The 20294-nt window shown below is 40.4% G+C and overlaps 2 protein-coding genes across 3 annotated transcripts; one reads left to right on the top strand and one right to left on the bottom strand.

The window, feature by feature from the left end:
- Positions 1–736: 736 nt before the first annotated feature.
- On the top strand, positions 737–7034 carry prss35 (serine protease 35). 2 transcript variants are annotated; one of them, XM_041986768.1, is made up of 2 exons: positions 737–989; positions 4523–7034. In XM_041986768.1, exon 2 carries the CDS (start codon positions 4542–4544, stop codon positions 5814–5816), a length of 1275 nt encoding a protein of 424 aa, XP_041842702.1. In that variant the 5' UTR covers positions 737–989; positions 4523–4541; the 3' UTR covers positions 5817–7034. The 2 variants fall into 2 exon arrangements, with proteins under 2 accessions (XP_041842702.1, XP_041842703.1); XM_041986769.1 differs by lacking the exon at positions 737–989 and adding an exon at positions 3909–4084.
- Positions 7035–9914: 2880 nt separating this feature from the next.
- On the bottom strand, positions 9915–18062 carry LOC121642111 (clathrin coat assembly protein AP180-like; the record flags this gene model as incomplete). The annotated part of the gene is made up of 11 exons (XM_041988604.1): positions 9915–10105; positions 10421–10509; positions 10785–10910; positions 11118–11213; positions 11445–11535; positions 12821–12839; positions 12937–13134; positions 15618–15839; positions 16938–17009; positions 17512–17610; positions 17927–18062. Coding segments are annotated over 10 exons (1140 nt in total), but the record flags the coding sequence as incomplete, so codon positions are not given.
- Positions 18063–20294: the final 2232 nt, after the last annotated feature.

Below are 20294 nucleotides of genomic sequence, written 5' to 3'. Positions count from 1 at the left end.
TGGCACATTTTAGTATGAAACACCATGGCCTGCCCGAGTCTTGTTGCTGACCATGTCCATTTTATGATGGCTCTAAAGCTCATATCCTTTCCAATTGCTTTAGTAAACATGGTAATGAGTTCACTGGACTCCAACGGCCTCCACAGTCACCAGATCTCAGTCCAGAGCAGCTTTGGGATGTGGTGGAACGGGAGATTCTCATCATGGATACAGCTGACAAACCTGCAGCAACTATGTGATGCGGTCATGTCAATATGGAGCAAAACCTCTGAGGAATGTTTCCAACACCTTGATGAATCTATGAAACCAAGAATTAAAGCAGTTCTGAAGAAAAACTGGGTACAACTCGCATGGTTGACCTAATAAAGTGTATTTGTTCGCCTGCTTTGGACGACATCCATCATGTTTACAGCTCACTGCACTTGTATAATGAAGGTTCTGCAGATGTTGAGGCTTACTGGCCCCACAATGGTCTCAGAAATTGCTGTATGGGCCGGTGGAACTAATTCCTTCACAGTCCACTGAGAGTCCCACTCAGGGAGGTGTGTTTCATGTCTTTCCTCCTCCTCCTCCTCCTCCTGCTTGAGCTGCTGCTGAATAGACCACTGACTTCACCCCCCAAGTTCACTCTTTAGTTAGATCGCTACATCTGGCCCCACCCATCTGTGAACAGCTTTTGTCACGAGGGAGGGGGGAAAAAAGTCCCTTTCATATTTTTTCTTCCTCCCCTCCTCCCCATCAGTCCTCCCTCCTTCCCTCCCTCCTCAGCATCAAGTGCAGCCTGAGCGGAGCGTCCCGGCGGCGACTTTTCTCAGACAGTTGCTGGAGAGCAATGAGGAGAAGACAGCCGCCGCCTGCGAGCTGATACCAGGACGTCTGAGATGCTCTAACAGCCGTTTGTTCTCTTCTGGGATCATATTTGTGTACATCCGAGGAGAGCAAACAATACATTGCGGATTTGGGATAATCCATCAATCGGATGCGAGCAGGTAGGAGGCGTTTGTCTCCCGGTTAATAACATCTTCAGATGGAAACGCGCCGGGGATCTGTTCTTTTCTTTAATTTCTTTGGGCATAGATGATGTTTTGTTAATTTTTTTTTCAAAGGTTTTCTAACTTATTTACTTCCTGATGATGTTAAAAGCGATTTGTATTGGAATTTTATAGCCGAAGTTGCGCGCATTGTTCCCACTTTGGCAAATTCTTTACAATCATTTTGAGTTTTGTTTAATCACACCACTCATTCACATACGTTTTAAACATTTTTGATAATTATTGATGCAGATGTGGCAATACGGAATTTTTATTTATTTATTTATTTATTTAGCCACTCATGAAATGGGTAAATTACTTTTAACGCAATAGTAATATCGATCTTTGATAAAAACGCATGGCTTGTACGTTTTGAAAGACTATTTAAATATAAAGTTTCTTTTTTTTATTAATTAATAAAAAAAAATCGACAGTATTTGTACTTTGAGTCTTTTATTAATCAAACACCCTGCAACAAGTTGTGCCCGACGATTAGAAGAGTATACAAAGTTTGGATTAAAAAAAAAAAATTATCGCCTGCAAGTCAAACAATAGAGCAATATTCACACTGCTGGGCGTGGAACATTGCGCCATACAGCGCCACCCCCTGGCCACTTCATCTCCTGGGTCCCTTCGGAGGGATGAAGAGGGCATGGCCTCTTGTTTAGCTGACAGGAGTGGAAACAGTTTGGTTTAAATGAGCCCCTTCTCAAACCTAAAAAGCCATCATGGCAAGATATCAGTTTCCACCCTATGCTGAATAATTGCAGACTCTCTCCTACATTTGTGTTATGTCTGAGCCATGGGAGTGTGAAACTGAAACTGATGGTGATATATATATATATATATATATATATATATATTGTATTCTCATTTATTGAAGCTGTTTTACAGCTCTTGTGGGCTTGTATTTTATTGCCGTCTGTTGTAGGTTGGTTAGATGTCCGCCGCCGGGTTTATTTTATTGGATTGTGTGGTAGACTCAAGCCAAAATGTCTCTTTTTGTGGATGACAGTTTTTTTTTAATTGCTGGAAAAACAGATCTTAAATTGAAAAGTGGAATTTGGGTAGAATCGCTGCAGTGGATGATGAAGCACTTGCATGATCGGCAGCTGATGATAGATGCAGTGAGGTAACTCTCCTTCTCAGCTGAGTCTCCTGGGAGCTCTGCCAAAGCAAGCAGTGTCTCATTTTCACCGTGCGCTAGCAGCTAATTGAAAGGGAATGTGTGTCTGAAGACCCCCCACCCTCTCCTTGGGTCAACCCTGCTATACCCCCAAAAGTTGCTCCTCCAGCTGCAGATGTCAACCTGACTCACTCCATTTAAGCTCTTCAAGCAATCCCTGTGGTGTTACATTTAACTTCTGTTTAAAATTAACCACTAGAGTCACACTCCTGCTGCAATGCATCTCCATCCAAGTTATTTTCTCTCCCCACTCCATTGTGAAATCACTTACTTCATCACCATAGCTGTGCTATTGAAACGAAGCTCTGCTCTGAAGTTAAGTGATGGTCTGCTGAATCTATTAAAACACACCCAAAGTTACACACTTATCAGGATTATGAGCAGCTTTATGCGTACAGTGGAAGCATTAACCATCAGTCTGCAAAGTCTCTCAGTTTGATGTGCATGCAGGCAGTCTGGTGGAGCTAAGGAAACCAGATATGGTCATTACTGCGGGAGAAGGTTAACCATTGTGGCAAACCTCCAAGCCGATGTCTCAGCTCATTTAGAGGATCAGGGTTCATCTTCTCTGTCTCACTGCCCACAGCCTCCAGCAAGACTCAAAGGACATAAATCAACTCTGAACCACACAGTTAAGAATTTCATATAAATAATACTACCAACAATCTTGGGGAGCATTGATGCTCATGAGTATGCTGTAGTGTCAGTTACTGCTGAACAAGCCTGATGTTTCTTTCATAATCAGAGCTACATTACCTCCTTGTGGCTGTAAATGGAACTGTTTTTATTTTGTTTTGAGCAGCATTAGACCCTCTTAGATTCATTCACATTTAGATATTTCACTAAAAATGAGAAGTACAGTCCAGGTTTAGTTACATCATGAAAAATCAGGGAATCTTCAGTCATAATAATTCATCCTCTGGGGACGACAGAGGTCCAACCTATACCTGTCAAGCTCTGGTTGTGTCAGCATCATGGTAGCACTACATTGATTCAGAGTTATCTGACCTCTAATACGCTTTTGAGCTGGAGTCGGAGGTAGCAATAGAGGCAAAACCTTGTGCAAGTTTTCACACTTCAAGTTGGCATTGTGGTAAATGAGTGTGAAGTTGGGATGTAGCATGATGTGTATGATGGCACGCCATGAGACTTAAAAGCATAAATAATCAGCACTGAATCATACAAACTAAAACATGTTGGGTCTATTATTAATGTTATTATGATATTTTAACATTGTGTGGTCATGGTGCATACCACTGTGTGCTACTTTTAGCTTATTGGGGAGATGTTGCAAAGGATATACCTGATTTGCATTTTATATACCACATTACATGCCAGCTTGGCTAAGTTAGCATTGTACCTGTAAATCAGAGTACCTCTGATTCTGTTGTGGCATAAAGCTATAGAGCAGGGATTTTGGATTTTTCCCTGATGTAACACACCTGACTCAGCTCACTGGGTCATTAACAGGCTTGTGCACAGGTGTGTTGTAGTAGGAGGAATCTAAAACCTGCAAGAGAGTAGCTCATGAGGACTGGAGTTGGAGATCCCTGCTATAGAGCAATAACAGATAAGGCTGGCATGTTTGGTTTATTTGTGAATGGGGAAAAATGGTTTTCCGATCACACCAGGATAATCTGAGGGATGCAGTTTGATTGACCAGGGAATTCTGAAACAGTTTGCATATTCGTTTGGTTTGGTTTGCTTTCACACTGCACTTAACAATAGCGGACCAAACCGCTTGGACAACGTCACACAGTTACAACTGCTCAATATTCGATATTCCCTGAAATGACAACTGAAGAAGAGGAAAGAAGAAGAAAATCCGGCTCATTGATTGGCAAGGATTTGAAAACGGCTCATTCAGGTATGAGCAGCAGAAGAGGCAGTGAGCTGACATGTGCTATGACACGTCCTATGTCACTTCCTGTCTTCGGTTCACTGTTCCATTAACCTCCACACTGTAAGCAAACCGCATCAACGAACCGAGACCCCTGATTTTTTAAGTGTACTAGAGTTTGCTTTTTTGGTCTGCACCAGAGTCCAAGTGTTCACTCTGCAAAAATTAAACCATACTAGCCATGGAAGCAGCCCAGGGTCAATTTAAAGCAGACCAAACAGAACTAGTGTGAAGGTGCCCTCTTAGAGATGGGCTTACTGGTGAAACTGATCTGTAATCAGGGACCATATGTATGTGATTCTAACTGATCCTCTAAACATTAAATATCTATAAAAGTGAGCTGAAAACTTGATGCATCACCAGTCAAATTATTAATGATTTTCATCTTTGGTCTTTTCATTTCAGAGCCAGGCCCAACTTAACAATGGGCCCCATACCGCTGTGCGTCCTGCTCCCGGTGACGGTGCTGGCTGTGGCAGCAGCTGTAGCTGCTGAGGACCACTCGATTGATGACCAGTACACCTGGCCACAGTGGAAGGTACCACTGGTTAGGAAACGACGCACTGTGCCTCTTAGCAACCCCAACTTCTCAGCTCATCCTCAACAAGAGCTGAGCGGGACGTGCGGGATCGAGTGTCAGCGTCACCTGCCTTCGCCTTCTCTGGACGACTTGGAGCAGTTTTTGTCCTATGAGACGGTGTATGAGAATGGGACACGTACATATACCTCAGTTTCTTTGCAGGGTATGAATGAGGTGGCTGCCTGGTCAAGAAACGGCTCGTCTGGCTCTCGCCACAAACGAGAAGTGTACGGTACAGATACCCGCTTCACCATCGCTGATAAACAGTTCTCTACCAAATATCCCTTCTCCACCTCTGTGAAGATCTCCACAGGATGTTCTGGAGTTCTGGTCTCCCCCAAACATGTGCTTACAGCTGCCCACTGCATCCATGACGGAAAGGATTATCTTGAAGGAGTGCAGAAGCTGCGTGTTGGTATTCTAAAGGAGAAGTCCAAACGAGGGAAAGGAGGCAAAGGGAGAGGAGGGAGAGGAAAGGGTAAAAAAAGAAAGGGCGACAGAGCTAAAGAGGAAGCCCAGGATAAGGAGGAGAATGCTGGGAAAGAGGGGCGTAAAGGAAAAGGGAAAGGCAGAAAGAGTCGGAGTCGTAGAAGTGCTGAATCTGGAAAGCCTTCATTTAGGTGGACCAGGGTCAAACAGACCCAGGTTCCTAAGGGCTGGTTCAAAGGCGTGTCTGATGGACTGGCTGCGGATTATGACTATGCCGTTCTGGAGCTGAAGAAAGCACCGAAAGTAAACCACATGGATCTGGGTGTCATCCCCTCAGTCAAGAAGGTTCCTGCTGGGCGGATCCACTTCTCCGGCTTTGACGATGACCGACCTGGTAACTTAGTGTACCGGTTCTGCTCCGTGTCTGAGGAATCCAATGACTTGCTGTATCAGTACTGCGATGCTAAACCTGGCTCTAGCGGCTCTGGAGTGTACATTCGCCTCAAAGAGCCAGGCAAGAAGAAGTGGAAGAGGAAGGTTATTGGGGTTTTCTCTGGTCATCAATGGGTGGATGTTAACGGGAACGGGATGCAGCAGGATTACAACGTGGCTGTGAGGATAACGCCCCTCAAATATGCTCAGATCTGCTACTGGGTCCACGGGGATTCGAGTGAGTGTCAAGTAGCCTGAGACAACACAGCACTGCTTTATCCACCATCCCTTTTACTCCGATCCACTTCCATAAACAGACTCACCCGTCACCTTGTATCACCAAGCAGGGGCCAGACGACTGTCTCTCCTCTCCCTGTCTTCCTGTCGTCTGCGTTGCCTCCAAATAGATCTGGCTACACTGTTCGACATGAACACACACAGCCAAGCAGACTCAGTCTTGACAGCAACAGGAACTCATCAATCCATCGAGAGGACTGTGGCCTGTCAACTTTTCTAATTTATTTGCTTTAAAAAAATTGAATTAAAAAAGATTTTCAGATCTGCAGATTCTACTTTAAGTTTTTTTTTTTTTTACTTAAAAACAAAATTAATCTCTTTGGAGACAATGTTGAAAAGGGTATTTACTGTAAGCCCTGCTACGTTTATAGTTCTCCTAGTTTTTGAACCAAGAGAAGAGACTGTAATTTAAAAAATGTTTTCCACCACTGTAAAAAAAAAGAAAAACAAAACAAAAAGAAAAAAACAAAACAAATATACATTGGTGTAATGAAAGACCCAGACACAAACTAATGTAACATATTGAAAGAAAAAAAAAGAGAAAACTTTTTATGACCATTTTAATTGATAACAGAATGTTTTGCATTGTGTATATCTAGAATATTGTGTTAGTTTAATTTTTTACAGCTACCTTTTCAAGATGATTTTTCTGTCTCAATAGAGAAAGCATCCTTTTAGATGCTGTATAGATTTTTTTTTTTTTTAATGATTTATGAGTTTCATCATTTTCTCTGTTTTTGCAACAGTGAAATGTGGTTTCATTGTTGTGCACATAAACATATAGGAGCAAATCCAGAAGACGTGGTGCTAATTTATGGGACTGTAAGCTTTATGTTTTCTTTTTCCAGAAAATATTTTGATGGCCTAGTACTGTAACTGTGTATTTAATGTGAGGCTACATATTTGGGTGGTGTTACAATGGGACTGAACCATTCAACACTTTACTTGAGCTGTTTATATTTCTGTATTTCTAAATGAATTTTTGACAAGCATTTTAACAAGTTTAAAATTGGAATGTAACATCTTTGACTTTTTTCTTTTTCTTTATTATTATTAATGTTATTATTTGCTTTTCATTTTTATTTTTTAATTCAGGAGTATCCATTTTGAATACCAAATACTTAAAATTAATTATGCAAACTGAAGATTACCAACCATTAAAGCAAAATTTTCTATGTGTGTCTGTTTGGATTGATGTTTACATCCCATTGTCATAAACTGTTGTGTTGACAACAACACTAAATGAAAATAAGTAGAAAGAATTACAAAAACTATGGGTTTGCTTTGTTACCCAAGGGACTTTTTAACTCAACTATGAATTGTGTTTAATATAAAAAATTACTTAAGTACTTTTTTTTGTTAAGTTAAGCCGGACCTTCAAGAGGATAATAGTCAACAACCTTACATATCCACCAAGCAATGGCTAACAGGTTAGTTCTGCTCATTGCTAGCTTCTGGCACATTAGATTTATACAACCAATTCAGCGTTAGCTAAAGCTGAAAAATTTACACTATGGGTTCGCTTTACTGGCTGAGGGAATTCTTAACTCAACTATGAACTGTGTTTAATATAAAAAAAAATACTTAAGTACTTTTTTTTTGTTAAGCTGAACCTTTAAGAGGATAATAGTCAACAACCTAACATATCCACCAAGCAATGGCTAACAGGCTAGTTCTGATCATTGCTAGCTTCTGGCGCTAAGAGTGTAACTTTTTTATTCAACAGAAGAGTATTACAGGTTTGATTATCCTTTTTCATGTTTTAAATGACAAATTCAGTTCAATTCAAAACCTAATTTTCTTTGTGTTGTTGTTGAGGTTGACGTTTAGCCACTGTACTTAAAGAGTATCACCTAGCTTAAAAACTAGCTTCTCTGATTGATATCTTGATCATTTATAGTGTTGTTTAGGTTTCTTTTCGAGTTGTTAATCTCAGCTTTATGAATGATTAAATTTACAATATTTCATTTCAAGAAATGGAAAAAATGATAAGCACTTCTATCCATCATCCAATTTATTGCATCTCAAAGGGCTTACATGCATTGGGGACGGGGCCATTATAAACAAAATAAATTTACAACTCAACAAAAATACAATTTTAACAATTCAGTCATGAAAAATGTTAATACCCTCCCATTATTTTCTCAGAATCACATCAGACTCTCACAACCAATCCACAAACATGACAGCGTACGCACAGAGTAAGCTTTACAACCGCCTGTAGTTTACAGCACAGGAAAAGAGAGTGGGCAATGGTGTCCAAATGAATGGCAACACTCAGAACATAGCGATTCCATTGTAAGTAAGTCAGTACAGAGGGAAATGCTCTGTGAGAAGATAGATTTTTAGATAACAAGTTCATGTCTACAAGGTTCTACAGTGACCTCCAGAGGGTTTCTCTACACATTACAGATGTGACAGCAGACCAAATGTCAGCAATAAAGTTAAGACTCACTCAAACACCGTAGTCTGACAGCAACTAAATTTGAATTTTTTTAAAGGTCCCATATAATACATTTTTTCAACAATTTCATATTGGTTTCAGAGGTCCAACAACAGGCTATGAGGACACATATGACTGTTACAAAACCACTACTGGGGGCAGTGGTTATTTCCCTTCGTGAGGTCACAGAGGGAAACATCTCAGACTCACCCATTTACGTTCACGTAAAAGTGGAGCCAGCAGGTGCGAGAGGAGACAGAATTTTCTCATTTTTGGGCCTCATAGGCTATGAGGACACATATGACTGTTACAAAACCTTTAGAAAGTGAATTTTGTGTAATATGAGACCTTTAAATCTCTCTGTGCACCTTTGTATTTCTGTTCTGAGTTTCTGCAGGAGGTGCACAGCCAAACAAGTTAAAGAAGATAAAGGTACCATGCAGTTTTTCGCCACTAGTAGCACTGAGGATGAATGTTTTGATGAGTGGGCCAAATGTTGCCTGTAAACACTGTTGTCTTTAAGCTGTTACAATGAGGTTAATTTATTTATCATGTTTTAAGAGTGTCATATATACATGTACTGTTTTCTTTGGTGAAGAATACTGAATGTAAACAGATTTTTTGATTAACTGGGGAAGAAAAACTCAGCAATGTACCTTTAATCCAATCCCAGTGAAAGTGGGAAGGGCTGCAGAACTCTTTGTGTGTGGTAGTCTTTAAAATTTAAAGTGTTTGGTCTTAATTTCCCACCATGGGAATTGAATTTGTTCGAATGTCTTATAAAAACCAAAAACAATCAAAGAGACTCATTTAAATTTATAATGAAGGAAATCCATCAGGAGAATCATGTTGACGCAGCTGAGTATTTGTACTAGAGGAAAATCAGAATTCATTTCTATGAGGGCTAACAAAGCTGTTGTCTCTGAAAATAAGTTGTAAGATATGTCAGTAATAGCATTGCCAGCAAATATCTACAGCAGTCTGGAGGATTATCCGAAAAAAGAACATTTGTAGTAAATTATACCAAACAGAAAAACATGAAAAGAAACAGAAAAATATACCATGTGTACAAAAACAAACAAAAAATTACTTGGTCTTTTTTAACTTAGAAGCCCACATAGATTGTTTCTAAATATACACAATATTAATTATTTTCCAGATACTTTCAAATGATGACGGGAAATAGAAGGATACTCACACGACTTCTTACAGTTTCATGTCTGAATCACATTTATATTTCTCTTCAACAGACATACAGAATTGAGGCGTAATCCTCAGCAGAGAGATTTATGTACATCAAAAAGGGGCCTTTCTGTAAACACTACGTAATGCGTTTCTCCTGAAAATCTCTTTGTTATCCACTCTCGTCCAATCAGAGTGGGACAAAAGAGCTCCTCCTCCTCCATAAGGAGGTGAACACAAAGATCAGGACAACAAAGCACATCAATCATTCAACTCGGCACAAGAAATGAATCTAAACACATATTCCTTCGCTTTCCCTCTGACTTTACTGAGTTTTTTTTTTTGTTTGTTTTTTTGTCTGGGTTTTGTGTGATTTTGTTTAGACAAACAGATTAGAACATCAACATGAGCACACACGCTTGTATTCTTTTTCTTTTCTCATATATTTATATATAAGCCGCTATGGTTCACTTTCACAGTTTGTGCTACAACATCACACAGGAGAGGGGTGGAGTGTGGATGGGCAGGGTAGAGAAAAAATGTAGATGAGCATCGCTGGCATCTTGAGATGTTGATAGACACCAGGTAAAAAGTTGAGAGGGCTCTGATCCAGACAGGAAAGCAGCTGGTGACAGGGAATAGAGAATATTTGAACATCAGTCATGTTTTACTTAAATAAGCTACAAGACAGAGATTTTGCTTTAGTTTTCCATTAATACAGATGCTGAGTACACCAGACTTACACTTACAAAGTGGCAATATAATAACAGGTTCAAGCACTGAAGACACATTTTAAAGACCCCTTAAAACATAGAAAGCCATTTCAACTTAACTGAGTGGATCATTATAATGTACAGAAATGTTGGAAATGCAGTCTAGATCATTTTCAGAGGCCACAGTTTGAACGCAGCATCAACCTGGAGTTAAAGTTCCTCCATACCTGGGGTGTTATATGAAGTCCTTGAGATCGAGGTCTGCTAGAGGGTCCTTGGGCTTCTTAGGGCTCTGGCTTGCAGGTCCTGGAGAAAGCTGACAAAATGTCCAACGCATTTAATAAATTCTCATGAAAGCATCAAAGATGAGATATGGTAAGATAAGACATTACTGATCCCTCAATGGGGAAATTTACATGCCATAGCAGCAAGAATAGAAAGGACAGTCCCAGAGAAAAAGAGGATAGGACACATACATAAAAAAGAGGGCAATAAAAATATCAGTAATAGCAACAGTGGTAACTTACATTTTCTCTATTATTTTATTTAATACCCTGAAACAAATTTGCTTTTGAGTGTGTGTTTGGTTACCGGTGCTCCGGGTGCAGCTGCTGCAGGTGCAGCTCCTGTGAAAGGAGGTCTCATCATGGGCTGCCCCATCATAGGCTGCCCCATCATGGGTTGCATCATTGGAGCTCCAGGACCTCCTGCAGGAGCCTTGTGAGACAAACAAAACACATCAAACTGAAAATCATCATCACCCTCCAGATGGTGATGAACACACATCTGCAAACACTGCAGCTCCTTAGCATAGGTATGATTTATAAAACATTTCAGGATGACTAAATGAGAAAAATGTATTCAGTGTTTGTTAAAAACCAATAGGTGGCAGCTTTTAACAAAGATTTACTCTTAAATTCTCACCATGCCAAAGCCAGTCTGTGTGCTCATCGGTGGCACCATAGCTGCACCAGTTGGAGCTGCTCCTGGTGCTCCAGGAGCTCCAGGTGCAGCACCAGCCTAAAGAGATGGACAAATGTCATAACAGCACATCTTGTATGATTTTAAAATATTTATCACCGCCTGTCTGGATTCTAAAAGCTTCATCAGTATCATTGCATGTGTTTGCTCCGGAATGTCTAGAAGATGTTCGCAGCTTCATGTTTGCCTGTGTGGTGGTAGGCAGAGTTTTAAAAGTGGATCTCTGGATAAACTGCGATGTCATGTCAGAGCTATCCTTGCAGTTCTCACCATGGGAGCTCCCGGAGTTGCCCAGCTTGTGGGAGCTACCTGTGGCATCCAGTTAGCACCTCCTGTCAGCTTCTTCTCACTTTGTGGGTCCCTAAAAGAGATCAAAAGAAGGTTTGTTTGGGGGTAAGTGGTTTTTTGAGCCTAACATCATGAACTGTGACAAGGGTTAGGGTGAGAGGTGTGGGGGCGATCAGGGAGCGGAGAGTGTGCGGGTTGGCACACACAGGCAGAAATGATTGACAGACAGCAGCTCAGCGGTCACTAGACAGATGGAAAGTGAGATTCACAAAGAACCTACGCCACAGAGCAGTATTTGAGGTGGAAGACTTTTCCCCTCCTGAATCTCCTCAGCTACACATGAACAAGGTGGTCCTGAACCGTATCAGTCTGAGCCGTTAGCGCTGTTACGCTAGCCTATCAGTAGCTCCAGCAGCTCTGGAAAGCTGTGGAGACTCGCGGCAGGTTGTAGCAGCTGCAGGAAGTTGCCGCTGCTACGATTTTAAGCTGTTGTTTGTCACCAGATGAGGATCAGCAGTTAAAGAATAAAGTCTGGTGTTACTTTTACACCCCTCAAAAGCACAAATCTGTCACATTGCAGCAATATTTTTTCAAAGGCTCTGTGAAAAAACTGAAGTCTGAAACCAGCAAATATATGCCAGATAAGTTCACATCCATTTATATGCATTGGTGGGCGTAGCTTTCTATGCCTGCAAGGCGAGGACTTGCCTATTTGTATCTAGAGGGAGGGAGCTGTGATGTTTTTAAAATTTTCTCGTGATGTAGAGAAGCATCAAGTACGGCTCTACATCATGAAAAGCAAAACCTGGTTTTACCATGTAGGGGTGTTATGAGCCCTTTTTGACCCACAAAATTCTCTTTTTTTTAAATGAAAAAAATAACAAGAATTATCAACAGTATAGGTTGTTTTCATTACAATTAAGTAAGACTATGTTGTTACAGCTCAAAAAACAGATTTTAGGGTGCACTACCCCTTTAGCCAAGGTCTCTCCATTAGAAGTTGGCTGCAGAGGCTTTGTGGAAACGTCAACTACCAGGCTGCTTATGGACATGGGGGTCTGAGGCCAAGCCCAATGCCAAGCCATTAAAGCTCTGTCAAGTGCAGCTGAACAGGCAAGACGGTGGCTCTGGTTGAAGAGGAGAGATTCCTCCAGGGCCTTGCTTGGAACACCGGAAAACATTTCAAAATATACAGTGTATTTATTTAGTAAGACTTTTTTTTTTAAAGCATATCCGATTGAAGCTTTACAGACACATATATATATATATATTATACATATACATATATATATATATATATATATATATATATATATATATATATATATATATATATATATATATTTAGTCATACTTACTTTTTCTTCATTCCAAGATCTGAACAGATGGTAAAGAGATAAAAAAAAATATGTTATTTTTTATGTAAGCAGTTAACTTGAACATAAATTATTAAGAAAAAAAGACTCCAGTCTACCTCCAACCAGGTTGGCAAGCGATGAGTCCAGATCTCCTCCGATAGTTTTGGTGGGAGGTGGGGTGGCGGGGGGAGCGGCTGTTATCCCTCCAGCTCCGACGGGAGTTCCCATGCTGCCTGCTGTGCTTCCAGCAGTGCTGCCCCCGGTGCTCTGAGGCGTTATGGCGGGCATCAGCAAGTCGCCTAATCCATCAAACACTTGAGGAGAGACAATGCTGATCACAAACCTGTGATTCTCTAATCTGAACAACACGGGTGGAGGGACAGACGTGAGAGCAGGCGGTACTGTAAGGTGGAAGTCTCATTCCAGCTGGGATGGCATCATCAGGGAGCTGTGCAAGGCATTCATAATGTTGGACTTTACAGTAAATGTGCATTCAAAGGGAAGTTACAGCAACAGCACTGACTTGGCCAGTTGTTAAACTGTCATCGGCAGGAAGTAAAAACTGGCCAATTTACGAGGACAGATTTTTAACCAGGTGTCATAAAGGCCACATGTTCAGATTTTGTCCTATTTATAAATTATCCAAAATGTGTTAAAATGTGGTTCATGGTGTATATTCCAGAAACTGGCACATTAATCCATAATGTTTTCATACAGTCTAGACATCATTCTGTAGTTCAGTTTTGTCACGTTTGTAGCTGCATTGTTGATATTGGCTCATACAGCTCCTTGACTGTAACACCTAAATACATTTATTCAGTATTTTAAGTGACAGAACTGAGCAAAAGTCTCAAGCTGCTCCTTATTTTATATATTCTCACGGAAAAAGCAACTGTATCCTGCAGTTCTTTAAAATATGCAACAATTAATGGAAATACAGCATATGCGTTTAAAAAGAAATGTAAATAATAGTTCTTCAGGCTTTTTGAAGGACTTTCTAAATCTTTTCTTTGGGCATTAGCTGCCTTTTGTTCAGTTCCCTTTTAAAATGATCCTACACCACTTCAATAATGTTAAGGTCCAGGCTCTAAGAGGGATTCATTGCTCCATAAGATCTTTTCAGTCCAGTTCTTGTGGCATTTAGCATAACTCAGAACTTTGTCCAGGTTTCCCTTCTTTAGGACTGGCTTCTTGTCAGCCTCCCCACCATGGAGACCCTTTCTGATAAAGCTTTGGCCAACAATAGATTGATCAACTGAGATTTTATGAGAGAAATGAGGGTAGGGTTAAGACTTTTATACTGCAACTACCTCAGTTCTTTTTTTTTAATAAAATATTGCTTATTGTTGACTGTAGTGCAAAGGTTAGGCGGAGATCAAACAGTGTGTAATTTTTCTTCCCAATAAAACAAAAGTTGGCTGCTTGGATTAGCATGAGTTGACTTCAGTCTTCAGAGTCAGTAATTCTGCTTTGACTATACATACCTCCACTTGGAACAATATTATTTGGTACAAGTTATTAATAACCTTTTAGAGGCTTTAGATTGCCATAATAAGCTATAAATGCAGAATATTCTTTTAATAAAATGTCCAAATTATTAATAAAAAAAAAACTTTCATGATATACACTCACTGTCTACTTCATTAGGCACAGTTGCTTATTAACACAAACAGCTAATCAACCAAATTCAGTCATGTAGACATGGTCAAGACGGCAGAATGAGGAAGAAAGGGGATTGAAGTGACTTTGAATGAGGCATGGTTGTTGGTCTGAGTATTTCAGAAACTATTGATCTACTAGGACTTTCATACACAACCATCTCTAGGGCTTACAGAGAATGGTCTGAAAAGAGACAATATCCAATGATATCCAGTCTTGCACACATTTCTTACAGTGATTGCAACTACCCTGTTACTGTAACCACACTGGGTGCCACTCTGTCAGCTAAGAACGGGAAACTGAGGATACAACAGCCTCCGCAGTCATCAGATCTGAATCTAATAGAGCACCTACGGGATGAGGTGGAACGGGAGAGTCATGAAATTACATTCAACATAGGAAGTAAATTATTTTAAAAATAGCCACTTGGAAAAATATACCAGTGAAAGATGTTGGCCTTGATGGCATGTGGTTACGGTCCAAAAAGGACCCAGGGCAAATAAGGATGCACTGTACAGAGATAAGGACAAGTTCTGTGTCATGCAGGAGACACACAGAGGTAATTTCGCAACATGCAAACAAACGCCCTTGAAAGACGGAGAGGAGGGAGAACTGTCCAAACTGCACATGCTGCAATGCACCGCGGAGTTGAACTCACCAATCACAGATTAGTAGAAGCAAGCAATGACCCAGCAAGAGTGGAAAGGGTGTGAATGAAAGGAGGGAGGAAGATTGTGACAAAAGCAAAACAGAGAAGAAAATGCATACAGCAGAAAGGGAGAGAGAGAAAGCAAAAAAGAGAAAGAAAGATATTTTACTCGTGGAGAGGGGGGTGACGAGGAGGTGAAGAAAGCACAGCATTTGTGAAAGTGCAAGAAGAGTGAGAAACAATCATTGCAGCAGTGCTCAGGAGAACAGCAGTCAGCAGAGTTTTACGTCAGGAGGCCAGAGACAGCAGCGCCTCATTCATGCAGAAGTCAAGCTGTCAGCAGAAGAAAGCAGCTGTGCTGTTTGTTAAATCAAATCACATCAGGTGAAGGACTTGTGTAAGGCTGAACTGAATACTTATTTAGTTTTGCAAAGACTGAATGACAGTGGGCCACATTACTAAAATGAAGCCAACATAAGACCCACTTACTTGAGGCATCAAATCCACCAGAGGGTGCTGGTGTGGTGGATGCAGGTTCTGTTGCTGATGCTGCAGCTGGCACTATTGGTACTGCTGAGACTGCAGCAGGTACTGGTGGCGTGGGAGAGGGAAGCGAGCTCAGGGCATCAAAGCCTGTCTCCAGGAGGTCGTTCTGTACTGGGGCTGAGGCTGGAGCTGGAGCCAGGGCTGGAGCCAGAGTGGGGGACAGGCCTGAAGGATATCACAGGGGTGACTGGAACAACTCAACTTTATTTATATATTTATATACTATATTTATAACTTTCAAACACATGTCTAACACAAAAGGCTTAAAGACCACACACACACACAAGGATTTTTGCTGTTATAACAGTAAGCTTATACAGAGAAGATACAGATGAACACTAAACAGCATGGTCTAAAGTCATTTCATGCTATAACTTATCTTTTACCTCCATACATTCAATAGGACAGGGCTGCCCAAGTCCGGTCCTCAAGATCTACCATCCTGCAACTTTTAGATGCAACCCTTCTCCAACACACCTGAATCAAATGACTGGCTCGTTACCAGGTCTCTGCAGAGCTGAATGGCATGCAGATGACATTTGATTTTGAGAAGTGTGCTGGAGAAGGGTTGCATCTAAAAGTTGCAGGATGGTAGATCTCGAGGACCGGCCTTGGGCACCCCTGCAATAGGATATGATGTTTTAGAAGCAAACTGCATAACAAGTATAATTTCAGTCTGGGTTTTAACAGTAGTAATTCTACTTTAGAATAATATTGCTTAAATGAAGCACTGACAAGCTGCAGCAATTAAAAAACTCCCATGCAAGATTTATTTTGTTGCTAACATCTCTTTACTGTATCTTAAATAGGTTTGAAATGTAGTCGTTTCTCTTAAAAAGGTCAACAATACTCTTTCTCCTCTTTTTACTATGAAAATGTGCACTGATTTTTAAAGGAGCACATACACAAACAGCTGAATAGACACAGAGAAAATAATTTAGGTGTAATGATAGTGTAGCTAATATAAAAGTACAATTTGATTTCATTAAGACAAGCAAGACATGGCTAGAAAATCATCAGGAGTTGTGATGGGGAGATATTTTTAAGGTTTAAAGCTACTTTAAATTATTGTGTCCTTAATTAAAACCATGACTGCCAAGTTTGCACAATTTTTAATTTGGTAAATGAATCTCTATCAATTCATCATTTCTTCATTAACATATCAACCAGCCATTTGATGTGAGACCTTTTTAAAATGTCCCAGTCCACCCAGTAATTTTAATTTAACAACAAATTTATTTGAGAGGTATAGAAGAGTCTCACCTCCCAGCAGGTCATCTCCGGGCCCTCCAGGAGCAGATATCTGTTTCTCCTCCACAGGACCACTGAAGGAGTCTGCAAGAGCATCCGGTTATCCACAAGGCAGCATGAGGAGCAGAGAGGAGCAAGAGGTCAGCCCTGGGCAACATGATCAGTATTAGTGGAAGGGTGGATACAAGATTATGTTCACAAAGAAAGTTAAAATTAAAAAAAAGAGAACTGATCTGGAGAGAAAAATATGTAGAAGAAAAAATGAGTAGAAAGACAATAATGTTCAACAACACTTTCAATCAGTTTTTCTTTTTTTTAATTTATGTACCAGTGTGGAATTTCAAGGCAATTAATGATAGTTTAAGTTAAGATTATGTACATTTTTCACCAGTGTTTATATAATTTACACCATCCATGGAAAACCTCAACAAACAGAGCTTGTTTTGGAGCACACGTTTGCTGACTGAAAGATGGGTTGATATTTGCCCCATGCTAACAGGATATAATGTGGCTAAAGCCCCAGCAAAACAAGAAATAAGCAAACAGATCTGAGAGGTGATGGGAAGTATGTATATTTGTACAGTACCCAACAGGTCAATGACCGGCTCAGGCTCTGCTTTTGATGGAGAAGAAGCTTCTGGGACAGGAGCAGGGGTAGGAGTAGGAGCTGGAGATGAAAATGTATCTGGACAAACACAGAAAGAAAGAAGAAGTCTTACTTAATCAGAAGAAATTTTACTTCCAAGAAGAGATTTCTCTGCTCATTTAGGGTTAATCTGCCTGCACTAAAATGCTGAAGCACACATAAGAAGCAGGAGAAAGGAGCAAGCACCCCTGCATCATAACTGTCCGTATCCTTGTAGCGTGCACCATTTGGATTTCGATGTCTGGTCTGCATTGTGCATACAGACACCGGCACCATGCAAAAACCTGTCTGGCTGCACTCCTCATAATGTAAGGATAGGAAACTGATGCAGTAAAGATGCAGCAGCTTAACTCACCCGTCACAATGTCTCCAGCCGGAGCCGGCTCGGGCAAAGGAGAGGGCCCGCGTGAAACAGCAGGAAGGTCTAATTTACCAACGCAAGCAAGAGGCAGAACACCAGAAAGAAGAAAACCGTGGAGGTTGGGGAGCAAAGAAAAGCATTAGCGTGGCAGGTAAAGAGAAAAAGCATAAACAGAAAGCAGCCACAACGACTATCCAGTACTTGACAAGTGGGTTGCATGCACAGTTCTCATACCACTATGGGGGACAAACCAAGACGAGTAGGAAAAAAACTGTTGACAAAGGAGTAGACATAATGGAAACCAGAGGATATGAAGAGGTTCCACACACAGAGAAATGCATATCAGCTCCTGTACCTGCACCAAAAAGGTCTACGCTAGGAGTGGTAGCGGCTTTGGATTCTGTGGTAGGGCTTTGCTCAGGCATAGAATCAAACATATCTAAGAATAAGGACACACAATCACATGTACATTCAGATTTCAAGTCCAGTGCATACAGAATGATGAGTTAAGAGAGATGGAGAGCAGATATTTTAGTTAATAAATGAGTAAGTAGCTGTGTTTGTGTTCAGTGCAATGCAAAATGAGAAGTTGAAAGGGAAAATTGCCCAATTTTAGCATAAAATTAAACTTCCATATTTGTGGACAAAAAAAGATGTAATCTTGTTTTTTTTTTTTTTTTTGGTTTCTAATCATATCATGTATACGAAGTATCACAATCTGATTTTGTTTGTGTGTGCTTCCTAAAGCTGTGAACGTAACTGAGCAAACTGTAACTTCTGTTGTTGTGAATAAAAGCATAAACTGACCAAAAGGAAACATTGGTTTTCCTTTTGCTAGCGCTAACAGGAGATTTATAACAAAGTTAGCAAATAACCACTGGTCCCAAACCAAGATGTAGAATACCAGCTCTTTCTTCTCCAACTATGGTTAGTTCACTAAGTGAAAGTTGGAGTTTCTAGATGTAAGACTCTTCATTCTTGCTCACAGATGATTGAGTTTTTTCCAGTTTTAAGTTTTGCTAAATGAAACATTAGCATACTAATAGTATGATATTTAGCTAGTTCATTTTGGTTTTGGTCGTCGGCATGCAATCACTTTGTACCTTTTACTAAAGTTAAAGGGACAGCTAAACTGTTACAGTGTATTTATTTATTTATTCATTCATTCTATATTTTTGTGGGTATTTGGTCATAATCCAATCATCATTACATAAATTGAAACACACTCACTGTTCACTTTATTAGGTCCACCTGTTCAACTGCTTGTGACACAAACAACTAATCAGCCACACTTAGCAAGTCATCTTGACTACATAGAATAGAAATACTTTATTAATCCCTTCGGAGAGCCGCAGGGAAATTAGGCTAAGTTAAAACTGAGATAAAACTGAAGAAGAGAGGGGGTTTAAGTGACTTTGAACGTGGCATGGGTGTTGATACCAGACAGACTGCTCTGACTATTCCAAAAACTGCTGATTTACTGGGATTTTCACACACTACCATCTCTATGGTTTACAGTGAATGGTCTGAAAAAGAGACATTATCCAGTGAGCCACAGTTATCTGGACCAAAAGGTCTTGTTGAGGTCAAAGAAGAATGAACAATGGTTGGAAATGGAAACAGAAACTCAACCAACCACTGGTTCTAAACCAAGATATGTAGAATACCATTTATGTCCAACATCAGCAGAAGACCGCACCAGGTGCCACCCCTGATGCTACAATTCACACAGACTTACCTAAAGTGGATAACAGAAGATGTAAGAACATTGCCTGGTCTGATGGGTATCCATTTTAGCTCCACATTCAGATGGTAGGGTCAGAATTTGGTGGGGACAGCATAAAAACATGGATTACAGTCACCAGATCTCAATCCAACAGAGCAGCTTTGGGATGTGGTGGAATGGGAGATTCTCATCATGGATGTGGAGCTGACAAATCTGCAGAAACTGTTATGCTATCATTTTAATATGGAGAAAAAACACTGAGGAATGTTTCCAACACCTTGTATTAGCTTGAACTGCTTGTACTAACAACCAAATACTAGAAAGCACCTAATAAAGTGGCTGGTGAGTGTAAATCTGACCATGTGAATCATGTTAGTTAAAAATACAGAAATAAAAGTTATATCAATAGAGGAATGGTGAGAAGCTCCTGCTGCACTTCACAAGATTGTAGAACCATGCAGCCAATATGACAAAATATTTCACCAGTTATATTACCTTTAGAGTTCAGGAACTCTATTCTGGTTTTCTTTAAAATAAAGCCTTTGTCACATTCACATATATGAGCAATATGGAGTTATTTGCATGTCTTGTGGGCCACAGAGGGCAAAAATTAAAGTACTGAGAGAAACGTTATGT

This window comes from Melanotaenia boesemani, chromosome 6 (genome assembly GCF_017639745.1).
Source record: "Melanotaenia boesemani isolate fMelBoe1 chromosome 6, fMelBoe1.pri, whole genome shotgun sequence".
In the NCBI taxonomy this organism is placed as follows: Eukaryota; Metazoa; Chordata; class Actinopteri; order Atheriniformes; family Melanotaeniidae; genus Melanotaenia; species Melanotaenia boesemani.
Note: the sequence above shows the minus strand (reverse complement) of the source record. Positions and strands in the feature narration are given on the sequence as shown.